This window comes from Parus major, chromosome 3 (genome assembly GCF_001522545.3).
Source record: "Parus major isolate Abel chromosome 3, Parus_major1.1, whole genome shotgun sequence".
NCBI classification, from domain to species: domain Eukaryota; kingdom Metazoa; phylum Chordata; class Aves; order Passeriformes; family Paridae; genus Parus; species Parus major.
The window spans coordinates 83,002,537-83,017,092 of record NC_031770.1 but is presented as its reverse complement, the minus strand read 5'-3'; the positions used below and the strand labels follow the sequence as shown (position 1 = coordinate 83,017,092).

General features: G+C 37.2%; 1 protein-coding gene across 1 annotated transcript in view; it reads left to right on the top strand.

Moving 5' to 3' along the window:
* CD109 (CD109 molecule) overlaps positions 1 to 14,556 on the top strand; it is a 69,896-nt gene that overhangs the window by 14,108 nt on the left and 41,232 nt on the right. Inside the window, exons 3-9 of the mRNA XM_015623267.3 lie at positions 29 to 57; positions 3,740 to 3,970; positions 4,114 to 4,239; positions 9,899 to 9,938; positions 10,403 to 10,487; positions 12,519 to 12,615; positions 13,649 to 13,784. Coding sequence (XP_015478753.1) covers positions 29 to 57; positions 3,740 to 3,970; positions 4,114 to 4,239; positions 9,899 to 9,938; positions 10,403 to 10,487; positions 12,519 to 12,615; positions 13,649 to 13,784 — 744 coding nt within the window. The remainder of the gene's footprint in view (positions 1 to 28; positions 58 to 3,739; positions 3,971 to 4,113; positions 4,240 to 9,898; positions 9,939 to 10,402; positions 10,488 to 12,518; positions 12,616 to 13,648; positions 13,785 to 14,556) is intronic.

Sequence of the window (14,556 nt, the reverse complement as noted above, 5' to 3'; positions counted from 1 at the left end):
AATGTGATATCTCTTCTTTTTTGTTCAGATACCTTTGGGACTCTTGTTCTTCCAGTAGTAAGTATTTTTTTCTTTCCCTCCTTCCTCAGAAAATGTTGACTCCCTCTAACTTACCACCCATTGCTGTTGATGATATATTTTGCATGTGATCCCAGTTGTTTTCACAGTCTTGGATGAGTGTTTTTAGTGACCAATGAATCAAGGATTTTTCAGATCAAATGCTCTGCAGCTTGTTAGAAGTAATTACAGGACTTGGGAGTTGATTTTCAGCATCAACACAAACCATTATAAAACTTGAACACAGAAATTTGATTTGTGTCTTTTTTTACTGGCCGATACCTACATCTGTATTTTAGATACACCATGAAGGCTAATAACAGCTAAAAAAAATTGTGCAAAGCAACAATTGAGAAATACTAAAATAAAAATATATTTATATACAGTCTTTTTAAGGATTTGAAAAGGTATATTCAGTGAAAGTACATAAAAAAAACCCCTACAGTGTATCTTGAATTGTGTGTTGTATATGAATCCTGAATTTATGATCCTGGCTATTCATTTTGAAAACCCAATTTAAAGGATTATGTATTTATATCAGGAAAAAAGTTTTACCAAAGTCATCCATAAGTCTGGGTATCCCTTAATCCAGTGTGTTTTAAGTTCTGATCTCAAATAAACTGTCTCTGATTAAATAATCTGGAAGTATTTGATAGATGGATAATCAGTGACAATGAGCAGCTCAACATTATGAATATTACTAGGTTGAAATGCATCTGTATAAATTATATATTAGTAAACATAGAAAATTCTGTTCATTTTAAAAAAAATATTAAATGAACAAGTTCCTTAATATAATCTGGCTATTAAAATGGTCTTAAAATGTTCAAGCACCTAAAACTAGGCAGGGCACTTTCCTCCTTCTCTCACTGCTATCTGAAGTGATGCAAACTGATTAATTTTTTAACTGCAAGATTTTCTATTCATTTGTGTAGCCACACTTAGGTTTTGTCCAAAGTCTAATTTGCTGGTAGCAGTAGGTAGGTAATGAGTTTCTGGATTCAGCCTCATCTTTTCCAGAGGAAACAGTGGCTGCTTTGTCCAAGGTACTTGTGATGGTTGTTGGTGTAGTCAGTAGTACATGAGATGGCCTTTTTCTCTCTTGTGTTAGGACTGCCAAAATGGGGATAGTAATTCCATTCATTTGGGATGTTTTGACTAAGATAAAATATTTTCATAGCAAGTTCCTACTACTTAGTGTTAAAAGCTGCCTTGATCATATTTGGGTTGAGAAACAGCCCTTTAGAGAAGGAGCTGGTGGGGCTGAGGTAGTGACTGTTACTGTAGCAATTGTGGAAAATGTTGTATTAGTGGAGTTTCTGGTAGCATAGGTGTGTGAAACAGAAGGTGGGCTACATTGCACCTCAGCTGTCCTAACACACTGCCATGGCAATGCAAACCTCATTACCTCTGACCTTTTACATCAAGAAAGGAAGTTTTGTCACCATGTTTTGGGAAGGGAAGATCTTTTGAAATATAACAAGTATTAAAACCTAGGGAGGAGCTCAATGCTATCCAACATAATTTGTGGTAGGAAAGGGATACAGGAAAATAGATGAGGTCTCTAAATGGCATTTACAGAACATTTACATTTTAAAAGAAGAAACGGAAGAAATTAACATTGCAGGCATGTTAAAATAGTGCTGTAAGAGTATACAGTTCACTACAATGATGAATCAAATCAAGATTGTTTTTCCTCACTTTGATTTTGAATTATTATGTCCTGGACTTACCCCATTTTGATTTTGAATGTGTCCTGGACTTCATGTAGCAAATCCCATCAGCTTTTTAGGGATTACAACTCCTTTAAGAAGTAGTAATATTCATAAATGGATATTTGAGGTAATAATAAGGTAGTATTTGACAGATGCAGTAGCTAAGGCTGTCCCTCTTATTTCAGATATTGCAGAATACTTGGCGTGGAATTTGGAGGGTGTTGAAATATGTGAATCATATGTTCTTGGCAATGTGTGTATACAAAAATCTTTAGCTGAAGAAAATGCAAAATCCGTTTCAGTGTGGAACTTTGCGTCTAAAATTTAATTCTATAAATCCAGATTTTAAAGGGGGGACTTTACTCTTCTTCCCATGTTCTTCCCATCATAAGACTGTTTATGGGTGAAAAAGAGCCTTTTTATTTTTCCCCCTTGATTTTTTTTTCCTGGCTTGTTTTTTAAAACAGAAAGACAACAGAGAGGGATGGAAGGATGGAATTGTAGTTGGTTCCTCTTTATAGGTAAACACACAGAGAAGGAAAGGTATTCTCTACAGACATTTGCATCTACCACATTTGTCACCCAGTGACATTTTCCCATGTTTGTGAATCCCTGTTACCTCACTCTGTGCTGTTAAAATGAGCTGTGACAGCAGTACAGCCTTTCTTTTATAGCACTTGGTAGGATACTTTTGAAGTGCTGTGCCTGGTGAATTAACAGCTGTAATTTTCATTACAGTGCAAGAGGAATGCTTCAGTTCCATATGTTATGCTGAAAAATGCAAGCCTGTCTGCTTTAGTTGTCTTAACTTCAGAGGTTTTACTCCAGATTTACAGTTTTAACTCCAAGCAGAAGCATGTGACTCTTAAGCTTTTCAGCAGGGCTGCTTGTTGGAATGAGCTGTGTGCAGTGTTAAAACCCTTTTCGTTCTTCAAAGAGGCATTCTGGTGGTACAGAAGCCAGCATCTGGGCTGGGATGTCCCTGTGGAGAGTGGCTGACTGTGAAGGCTCTGCTCAAGTAAAATTCTGGAGTGCTGCAGCATCTCTGCTTTAAGCTTTTCAACCCCTGTGACTGGGATTCCTCCCAGCTAACTTTAGGAAATGAAGTGATCCATCTGAATTACGATCTCTAGATTTCCTCTGTGCACTGGAAAGACACAGCGAGAGAGAGAGAGAAGAAACCTGTGCATGATTACTCTGATCTTATGTGGTCTAAATTTCCTTCCCAGTGCTATCTTGTCTCTTCTGCCAGCACTAAAGGGGCCTTCAATGTCTATCCAAAATAAGTTAACCATATAAAATTTTTGTTCCTTTATTTCTTAATATTATTGGAAGGATAATTATTTTACTTTCTAAATGAGTCAGTATGTGCTGTAATTATGAATTATGAAAGTGAAATGAGCAAAGTCATTGAGGTTCCTGTTGAAAAGCAGTGCCTCACCACCTCATGAGAAATAAATTCTGCGTTTGATTTTTCTACCCTGTAGGACATAAAGCTAAAGACTGTCAAAAAACAAGTGCAAAGTTCTCTTACTGTCCTGCTCATCTTGCTTTCACATACCTTCTTCAGATATTTAATTTTTGGAAAATTTTTTAGCAAAAAGTGATGAAGAAAAATATTAGCCCATTATGTCAAACCAGAGAAATGTCTAAATAAATGAAAAGAGAGAGCACAATCTATGTATGTGTAAGACTGTGAATTGTATATGAATGCATAGATACTTATATTGTTGAAAACCTGATTACTACTTAAAATTAGATTGAAATGTGTTGAAAAAATGCTTCTGATAAGATATTTTCTGGTAATTGTTGAAATAACACATTAAGGCCATGAATTTCTCTTTTTGAGAATTTACATAAGTTGACAAGTTCAGGTATATATTAGTTCTTTATGTCAAATGTTTTTGAAATAATAGTGTCTTCAAGAATATTTTGGGTACCTAACAGAGTCACTATTTCTTTTTAAGCTGCCTCTGAACAGTGCTTCTGGGAATTATGAATTACTGGTGGAGGGCCATGCTAATGGCCAGCTCATCTTCTCTAACCGTACCAGCCTGATGTACGTGTCAAAGAGCACCTCTGTATTCATCCAGACTGATAAAGCCATGTATAAACCAGGACAAGATGTGCTCTTCCGGATTGTCACTGTCTATCCTGATCTTAAACCTTACAGAGTGTCTCTGAATATCTATATCCGAGTAAGTATCCACAGGAACGTAGTTAGGCGTTAAAATGTGTCATGTGTTCCAAATTTGTGACAAATAAAGGTTGTATGTATAGCTACCTAAATCTTGCTAGCAAGGCTACTCACATTTAACATGCAGCTTGACTTTTCTCCTAGGATCCTCGGAAGAAGTTGATTCAGCAGTGGTTGATGGAGGAGGGTGATTTGGGTGTAGTTTCCAAAAAATTTCAGTTATCAATGAACCCTCCACTAGGAGACTGGTCCATAGAGGTGGAAGTGAACGTGAGTATTAACGCTGCCAAATCACAGAGAGATTTATTTCTTCTGCTAGATGTGTATTAAAATTGTGTTTATGTTGCTGAAACCAGTTATAAACATGGATCATGAGATGAGCAAATCCTTCTTTCATGTCAAATATTGTGCAAAGATACAAGATCAAGTACTATGCAAAGGTAATATGCAAACCTCACAAGATTTTCAAGTGTATGGTTTTGTAGGGAAGGACAAAACCCCACATACATACTTCATCCTACATTTTGTGTTTTAATTCCACAATAAAAATGGTATTAAAAAAGTGAGGAGTTGTAATATCAATATAAAAGGAAGATCTCACGGAGTAGAGTGTTTTTCTTTTTAAGTGAAATGCCCTTACGTTTATTTTGCAAGCAAATACACAGAAATTTGTTGTACCATGCTGTGCAGCCAGTCAGTGTCTCAAGGGTTGAGGAACCAAGATTATTTACAGATTTTTGCCTGGCTTAAGGTGTGTTTCAGCAGCTTACAATGACTGATGAGTTACTGAGGAAAAAATAACTTTGTAAAATAGAAAGGATGACTAGTAATACAGAACTATTGCAAAACAAAACTGGAAGAGTCTGTGTTGCATGTTGCTATTGGTAGTAGCTCTCTCAGGCCAATCCTTGAAGCTGTCACCCTCCTCATGCACCATGGAACATGTTTCAAAAATAGCTGGAGGTTTAGTTGCTCAAAACTCTGTGTGTCAGGGTTATTCAGTCTGCTTTTAAATACCTATAATTTGGGAACTGCGTTTCCTATTTTGCCTGCAGTGGCTGTTCAGAGACTTTTAGCAAGTATAAACAGGACTGCTTAATGTTACCTAGTGAGGGAAATGGTGGGTAGAAAGGAGAAAAACTCACGTGATCATGTGTTACTTGGGAGTAACAGATGTTTGATAGATTTCTATAGGCTTAGGTGAGGGTGGTGCTCAAGTGAGTGTCAGTGGATTTTTCAAACACTTTGTCATGTGGGTGTGGAGTTGTTGCTGTTGTCTGTGATGGGAAAAATGTATTAAGTTGTTCCTGTGCTCCTCCCTGTGCTCTGCCACTCCTTCCCATCCCCTGCCTGCTATTCAGTAGCCTCTCAGTCACACTGAAGCAGCTGTAGTCAGGCTGAGATCTAAAGTGCAGTGGGGAAGTGACCCAAACTGAAAAGCACCTGAATGTTTTTCTGTGCCTAGACCAGAACAGTTCACTGATCCAGCTGACAAGCCATCCCCAATCACAACTATTGTAGGTGTTTTTCAGCACTTGGGGAAGTGTGGATCAGACATGGAAACAAAGGCTGGTGGCAGTGGTGGGCTCGTTCAACAGCTCACATGCAAAGTTTGGGCTTTCTGCACAGGCTTGAGTAATGCTGAAATTAGGAGATAATTGATGAAGGAATTCTGGCAGCTGTTTTCAGGATCTGAATGAATGCCACTCCCTTCTGAAGTGAAACCAAAAAGAAAAAAAATTGTAAAGTTGAAAGCAAAATGTCTTGTAAATTCATCTGGGCTAATGAAACTGCTGTGAGACAAGTGAGGTGAAACCTTAATAGAGTATAGTTGATGGTATTCTAAATTTTAGCCAAGCTACAGAAGGTTAATGATCTTGGAAAATATATGTCAGAGTAAGAATGTCTCTCAAGTCATGAGTAACAAGGAGAAAGTAAATAGAGAACTTTTTGTTCGTGTCTATTTCAACATATAGCTAAAGGGCATCAGGTAAAGGAGGTAAAGAAAGAGTGATTTCAAAATGACTAAAACATCATAACTGAACTGCAGAGCACAGCACTAGCAGCTATTGTGAATACCGAAAATTTAGATGGGATCAAAAAGACAAATTCTCAGTACACTCCCTTGAGAAGTGATAGTTAAAAAGGCCTTAGGTGTCAGCTCAAGACACCTTGCAGAATAAAGGAAAAGAACTTTTCTAATGGGAAACTCTAATTTATTCTCTTGGTTGCAAGGGAGTTTATGCTGTGAAATGCAAGATGGTATGGGATGGGATTCAGTTTGAACATTAAGGTGTGTAGGAGGCTCTGTGTTTGCGATATAGCTGAGATTTAGTTGGTGTTCAGTGGAAGCTAGTGGGTGATCTCTCCTAGTGGATATCCCTAGCTATTAGCTGGATCATCCTCTCTCTTCTGCAGTAGCTCTGCTGTTCAAGGGAGGTGTAAGTTTTATTGTGTTATGTATAAAGTTGCATAGATTCGCCACTCTTCCTGATAGCAGATGTCACTGAGAACTTAGATTTACTGCTAAGGAAGACTTAGTGTATGACTGGGATTTTTAATAGATATGTCTTCCTATCCTTAACTAGTACTGCCAGCTCTGGCTCTGCATGGCATCCAGTGCAGCTTATGGATCTGTTGAGGCTTTAGGAACATCTTCATATGGCAAACCAAACTGATCTGTGCATGACTTACCTGTCCTGATTCCATGACTGGACCTTCTTGTTAAATAGCCAGCCTTTCTTTCTCAGTTTCTCTCTTGTCTTTAAAGAATTGTTAAATGATTAAATAATATTTCCCTTCTTATGATTAAGATCAGTTTCCAAGTGTATTGAGTCCTGATTTTTGGAAATGCTGCCTCTGAATCCTGTTTTGAATCAGTCTTTGGCTGCTTGCTGCTGTTAAACATCCTGTAGTATTTTTAATAAAAGTTCAGGTGTTAGTACAGCTGTTCCAGGAAAACTCAAGACAGAGTAATTACAGTCTGGTTTCCAAGTCTCTACCTTGTATTTTAGTTGGATATCTTATATTTCCTGTTGCTGGAAGACTTGTAGTTACTGAGTTTTAGTAGCATGCACCTCCAACAAGAAGTTTTTTCTAGTTAAACTGCATTTTGTAATCTAATTTATGGAAGTTGTTATGTATAAATTTATGATCAAATATTGAAGAGTAGTAATGTTTCAGGTGCAACAAGGGATTTCCAAAATATTAAGGGTATTACATTATTTTTAAAAGCTTCAGCTATAAAGCAAGCTTCCAGAATCAACTGGGAATGATTATATACAAGTTGAATTTTTTTAGCTTTTGAGGTTTAATATATGTTGCAGTGTATCCACAGTGAATTCTGTCATATTTTACTGCTAGATCAGTTATGGATTTCACATTTGATGTGGTAAGTTTAATGTTGTATATATAATTGCTTAAAAAATGTGTCACACTTCAGAATCAGACCATACATAAAGCCTTTGGCATTGCCTGAGTATTCAGTAGTTTGCAAATGTGCACAGATATTCAATCAGGATCTGCTTGTGTAAATAGTGGTGACACTGGTGGGAGTCTGATTAGTTTCTGGAGACTGCGCTATTGAATCTGAACAGAATTTCATTTTGGAGTTTGTGAAAGCAAAGCATGGATGTGATCATGAAGTGCTCTGTTCTGTCTAGACAAAAATCTGTTTTATTTAGCTGCAAAGCCAAGGCGGAAGAGTGCTCCTGACAGGGCGTGTGAGACAATGAGGTAGCCCCAGGAATGCAGCTGCTGCCAGCACTGCGCTTTTCCAGGGCAAAGCCCTGGACCACACCCAGAGTCTTTCCCTTGCTCTAACAGCGATGCGTTTCAGTGTCAGAAACAAATAAGAAATTGGACCCAGACCAGATTATTTTCAGGGACTTTCAGATGTCCCTGAAGGAGAAAAAAAAATTTGTGGGGAGCAGCTCCTGTGACCTCACTTTTGTTGGATCAGACCCAATGAGTTAAAACAGTTCATCACAGCAGAGCAGAATCTAGACTGTAGTTGTTAGGGATTTTTGGATGTCAGGATACACAGCATATAAGGCTACCTGCAGAAGGGCTCAGCCTCATCTTCCGAGAACACTTATATGGATCCCTTTTTGGCACTGTTTTTTTTACTCTGGGTGATTGGCACAGAATGCAATAGGTGTTCTGCAGTTTAAGAAATGCTGATTTAGAGCAAAATGTTGTTCATCCAGAAGAGTGAGTGTACTTAAGAAGCAGGAAAAGACATGGAAGACAAAACCTATACTAGAATATAGCAGCTCTGGAAAAAATGGAATTGGCATGGTGTTGTTTTCCTGTCTTAAAGAAAACCCCTAAAAATCTCTCTTGGATTATGCATATATAACTAACTGACTAACTGCTTGTCTCAAAAGCCACTATTCCTAGAAACTGGTTCAACAACTTCCACCTTAGTATATTTGAGCAATGTTTGCCAGAGACAGCCTTGCCCTGATGAATTAAAATGATAGAGTGGTTGAAGTGCTGTTACTTGTCCTACTTCAGACCAGCTTGTCTAAAAAATGTTAGTGGAAAATCTGATTTGCTATTCATGTCATCAAGATGACCAAGTAGGGCCTTTGCCTTTCCCTTAACTATAAAGCACAGCTTGATTTCTGTCACAAAACACATTTTAGAGAGGATGAAGCCAGGAGTACTAGTCTCACTGTTTTCTACTACTTACAGCTATCTTAGTTTTTAATTGTACTTTAATTTTTTTTTTTTTTTAATTTTTACTTTTAAGATAATAGGAAACAATATTGTATTTTCAAGGGAGATGCTTTTTAACCATGCTTCTGGTAATATTTTGTTTGGGGTTTGCTTTATGGCAGGGGTCACATATATACTTAGTATTGGAAATAAAAGCTGTACAGGGAACAAGATGTGAGATGAATTTACTACAGGTCATTTCCCTAAGATAATGTTCCTAAGACTACATGATAGTAATCTGATTGTGGACTGATTTATGCATGTCAGTACTGTAGCATTTTGTATTGCAAATAATGTGATTTGCACAAATGTGGAAATAGCTGATTCTGCATGTATATTTTTAAACCTAGGAATATAAGTATGGCAGTTATTTTGGTTATCAGTGACTTAGTCATTAAATTAGCAGCAATCTGATTTTTATTTTGATAGGAGTATTTTGCTAGGAAGCGTGTAAATACAGATTATATAAAGGGCTTTGTCTGAGATGCTTAACTTGCAAAGTTGCTGATCAGGTAACAAAAATTTATAATTGTTTCCAGTTTAGGTCCTGGTCCTAGGGTTTTTACCATAATAGTTCTCAGTTTATCCTCTCTTGCTACGAACAGTCATTCCTATCTGATACATCTTGATGCCACCAGACAATTGGTTATCCATATTCGTTCTTCTTTTCCCTCCTGAAGAAAATCAGGAAATAAGTGAAGAATTTAGAAAAATGGGAAAATAGAAGAGAGCACAAGTAACAGCCCATTATGTAATTTTAAAAATTTCTTTCCTTGATGTTAAGTAACAAATAGCTGAGATGAGAACATACAGCACAAGGGTATCTCTCCTCAAGTAAGCATGGCTGTAGAATGTAACAAAACTGCAACCACCTTTTGAGTAAATGTAAAATCATAGCTCAGGTATTCCATTTCTTTAGTACAGAAACCAGGCATATGTAGATGTCTGCAGACTGGAAGCTGTACAAGTTGTGCATGGTAAATACTTACAGTCTGTTTCACATGAAATTCTGTGTCTTTCTGTTCTGCAAATACATACTACTGGTCTCTCCAGGAGCTGATAGGGATTGAGCCATGATTTAAAATCACACCATGTCAGAAATTGTAGTTTGACTTGCATATGGGTGGGATTTAGCCAAGAAGATATTTTAAACTTACCATTCTAACCACAATTGTATGTATTTTCTCATATTATTTTTTTCCAATAGGGTCAAGTTCATTATCAAAGATTTCAAGTGATGGAATATGGTAAGTATTATTTAAGGACATTTAGTAGTGACCAAAATCAGTAGTGATTCTCCATTAATTTATATTAGCTTCCCTTGTCTGGTATAAGCATTTTAAATACTCACAGAAAGTTTAATTTCCAAATTTTTGGCTTCTCTGATACTGACAAAAAATACCATCTTATCAGCTGCCCTGTTTATCTTTGGTATTTTAAGGATCCCCAAATATCTGCATAGTATCTGGTTGTGAAGCTTGCCGATTCTGTAAAGGCCGAATAAGCTAAATGTTTTATATTTCAGACTTACAGGCTTATATGCTGGCTGTTTTTATGATGCTTTCTTCTCCTTTCTACAAAAAGTTGTACTTAAAAATACATCTTACCTAGGAAACTAGTAGTCTTTATCAAATTACATGTTCTACCCTTGTTACTTAAAAAATAAATATTCCTTCAATGAATTTAATGCTTCTTGTAATTTTGTTTTTAGTTTTACCAAAATTTGATGTCATGATAACAACACCCTTATACTACTCTTTGAGAGATGAAGATGTAACTGGTGTTGTCTCTGCAAAGTAAGTAAATCACTGATACTGTTGTCATCCTTCCTCTTAAGAAACTTACTGTGGGTATCTAAATGTCAAAATGAAAACTTATATTTAGAATGGAAACAAAGTCCCATCTATTCAAAATTAGTTGGCTAGTATCCATTTCTAGTTACTGGATTTTGTTGTAACAAGGTTCAGTAGGTCTTCAGACTTCTAGTAAATTCATTAGGTCTGGCAATCTTACTTCTAGACAATAGCTATACATTTTCAGCTACCTTATTTGAAAATTTCTTAAGTTTCTTGCTTGTAATATGTCTTAAATATCTAGACAAAAATTTGCAGTGCATTAATCTCAAATGGAAATTTAATTTTTGAAGATGAGGGTCAGATCCTGATGGATCCACCCAAGAAGACTGAAAGAAAGGGTCTTTCGTAGGTTATTTAATGCCTTATAATGAATACTTTCTGAAAAAGCAGTCAATTTCTAAGTGAAATGCAGAAATGATTGTTCAGCAAGCTGCTTAAATTAAATGTTTGGACTTTGAGAAAACACTTTATTCCATAGAGTCCATGCACCCTGATATTATAAACTATCAATGCTAGGTTGGATGGGGTCCTGAGCAGCCTGATCATCCCTGTATTTGGCAAGGGGGTTAGAACTATGACCTTTAAGATCCTCCCATCTCAAACCATTCTATGATTCTGTGAGTATCATAAGGGGCAATTTAAATAAAGTTCTTGCTTCCCTCCCCCCCCCAGTTCTGTTTTGTGTTTGGAATCCATTATGTGCTAGCTAATACTTGGTTTCATAAGTTGTTTTAGTCTTCCACAGGATACTTGACTATGTCATTTGGTATACTCATAAGGTGTTTGAAAGTGTACCTGTCTGCTGTAATAAATTTGTATTTAGACACCAGTGAACCATCTGAGATTGAATCCCAGCAGTGACAAAGTTTTACTGATACATCATAATTATTTATAGAGAATGACTTCATTCCTGGTGACTGTTTTTATAGACATAATGTCTCTTTATACAAAGAGATTATATTCCATTTACACTTGTAGATGTCGTGAAACTTTTTCTTCTCTGGGGTGTTTTTAGATCAAGTTAAGTACAGGGATGCTGCCCAATGGCAGTATCATTTCAAAGCTAATGGCAGCTTATTACTGTGTTTAGGTCTGCTTAGAAAGACTGAGTTCAAATACAAGACTGTTGAGTTATTCCCATATCTACGCTGCTTGATTTTTTCTTTCCATCTGCTTTTCAGCTTTGATATTACTTCAGTGGCTGCATAATGATTTAAAGTACTTTAAAATTATCACACCTGCATGTATTACTGCTGAGGACCAGAATGATTTTAGGTGTCCTGTCTGTCCCCATGTCATTCCTCCCCACATTCACTTCTCTGTCTCAATCTGATGCATCATGGCTTCCCTTAAATTTATTTTGGAAACATTTACACAAAATTTTTTACGTTATTTCTGCTCAGTGACTGCAAAGTTATACTGTCATCTAAGAAGGGAGTATGTTACAGTTTTCAGATTTGCCACAGCTGGACATTGTTTGCAATGATTTCTTTCTTGACACTGTGATTATTAAATAAGTAGTAATAATTATTACCAAATATCTGGAGATATCTCATTTTTTGTTAGCAGTATTTGGTAAGCAAAATACTTACACTTCCCACATCCTGTTTTGCCTCTACTGCACACTAGCTGTGATACTACGTCAGTGTTCTGTTCAGTAACTTGCTTTCAGCTTTTACCTTAGCACAGTTAACTTTTGTACATCATACAGCTCATAATAATATTAATAGGTTTGTAGAGCTTGTGTAATGGAAAGAGCAGCAACCGTGTATCTTCTCCAGGTTTTGGGCTTCCAGCTTTAATGTTGATAAACTGGTGTCAGTATGGCAACCTCCATGTTTCAAAGTAGAAATGTATTCTATCCATGTTTGAAGCCAGATAATAGTATTTGGGTAGGATCTTTTGCCTTGGGAGGTCTTCAGGACCCCAAGTCCTGGAGGATGGTGTTTGACATTGCCTGATGTGTTTCAGGTACACATATGGAAAGCCAGTAAAGGGAACTGTAACAATCACTTGCCTTTCTGTTTCTTACTGGACAAACAAGAGAAATATAACAACAACAATGGAGGTGAGTCATCTCTTAGTTTCTTTAACTAGTGTCCTGTTGTGGGTTAAATGACACTTGGAATCATTCCTGAATGCAGAGTTTAGCTGGAGAGTGTTAAACTCTCTTTAATTTCCAGCCTAAAGCATCTATATTCAGTCTGCTTGTTGGGAATGATACTTGCCACCTGTGCTCCCTTTGCTTGTGCCTGCCAGTTATTTTGGAGAGTACCAACTGACCCAGGTAGAAGAATTTTCCAGGAGCTGCATAGGTGCTGGAGGACCCATGCTCAGGAATGCCCTCTGACCCTCTGTCTGGCCCTGCACACTGAGCTCTGTGTCACAAGGCCGGAGGAGAACACTCCAGTTGTCTAGGTGAAGCTCTAGCATGGTAGAAACCAAAACATTTTGCCTACTAATTGGCAGCAATTGCATTTGAGCTATTGCACTAATTGTAACCTGAAGCATGAAATTTAAAAAGACACACAGTTTCAGTCTGAAGGCTTAAAAGAGGCTATAGATTCATTGCATTCTCTTTGCAAAATCAGATATTTTACTTTTGAGATGTGGACTGTATTAATAAAGGTTAAATTTTTGCTTCATGAAGTGACTGTAATTTTCTGTTTGCTTACTTCAGCCACTTCAGTGCCTTCAGCAGCACTTAGTCTACAGAAAGTCTGAGCTCAGATGTTGAATAGGGTATACCCCTCTCCTCAGCAGGAACTTGTTCATTGTATTTTCCTGTAAAGCGCTTAAGTACCACTGCTCTAGCCATGTGGAAGTGGATAATTCCAGAAATTAGGGAAAAAAAAGAAGAAAAGTAACTTTTTCCATAAAGCTTTGTTGCCTCCAAAAAAGTAGTGAACTTCTACTGGATTTAATAAAAATGGTTGATGACGGCAAAAAAATAAGGGGTCAGCGTTCATAATTTTCTGGTGTTCACCCTCCAAAACTTGTATATGGAGGGTGCTAGAGGACTTAACCAGAACTAATCTACTGTAGACAGAAAGGTGTCCTTGGCTTTTCTGTCTCAACACTTACTTTTTCCTACATTGCAGATAAATGGATCTGTGAATGTAACCTGTAACAAGCTAATGTTGCAAAACTTGAATGCTGAGCAGTCGTGGCACCACGGTGACAGCGATTACACAGAGCCGATAGAAATGATTGCGGTGGTGACTGAGTCACTCACAGGTATGTGGCTGTGTGAGGTCTGACAGAAATCCAGAGTGCCCTACTGCTTTGTGGAAGAGGATGGAGCTCTAGAAAATTGTCTTGTACTGATGTCAGCACAAACCATCCACATCCAAATATATTATCTGAAATTTAGTAGTTTAACCAACTGTTAACTTGGTTGAATAGAGTTCTATGCTAAATGATTTATTAAATAACCAAGAAACACATTCTGATAGGAGCTTTAAGTCAGTGACTGATCGTTTTTGACAAGAAAAGCAGGCATAAAGAATTGCTAGCATTAGCCTGAATTTTGCAAACTTAACTTTAATCATAAATTTACCTGACGTTGTGTATTTGTAAGCCACATTAGCAGAAGGAGTTGACTGCTCCTAGGTTGTTCACAGTCTAGCCTCTTCTAGATGGACTGATTTGCAAACTGAGAGTTTTTTGTGAGTTTGTGTTCCACTGCACATTAGAAAAAAAAAAAATCAAAAAAATCATGTGTACAAAATTTATATCTGTCCCAGAAACTAGGTTTAATTGTGTAATTACAGACTTTCTGTAGAAACCCTGGAAGGTGAAGCTGGCTGATTCGGGATTTAGTAAGTTCCTTCCTTGTGTCATTCTGACATAGTCTGTGTGAGTGGAGCCCTGTGTGGTATATCTTATATTTCATTGTGGCAGGCAGTACCAGTATATAGACTACCTTTGTACTGATGCTCAGCTAGAAGGATGGAGCATGATAAGAGTGGAAGTGGTGAAAAATATGACAGAATTATTTCAAAGTCAC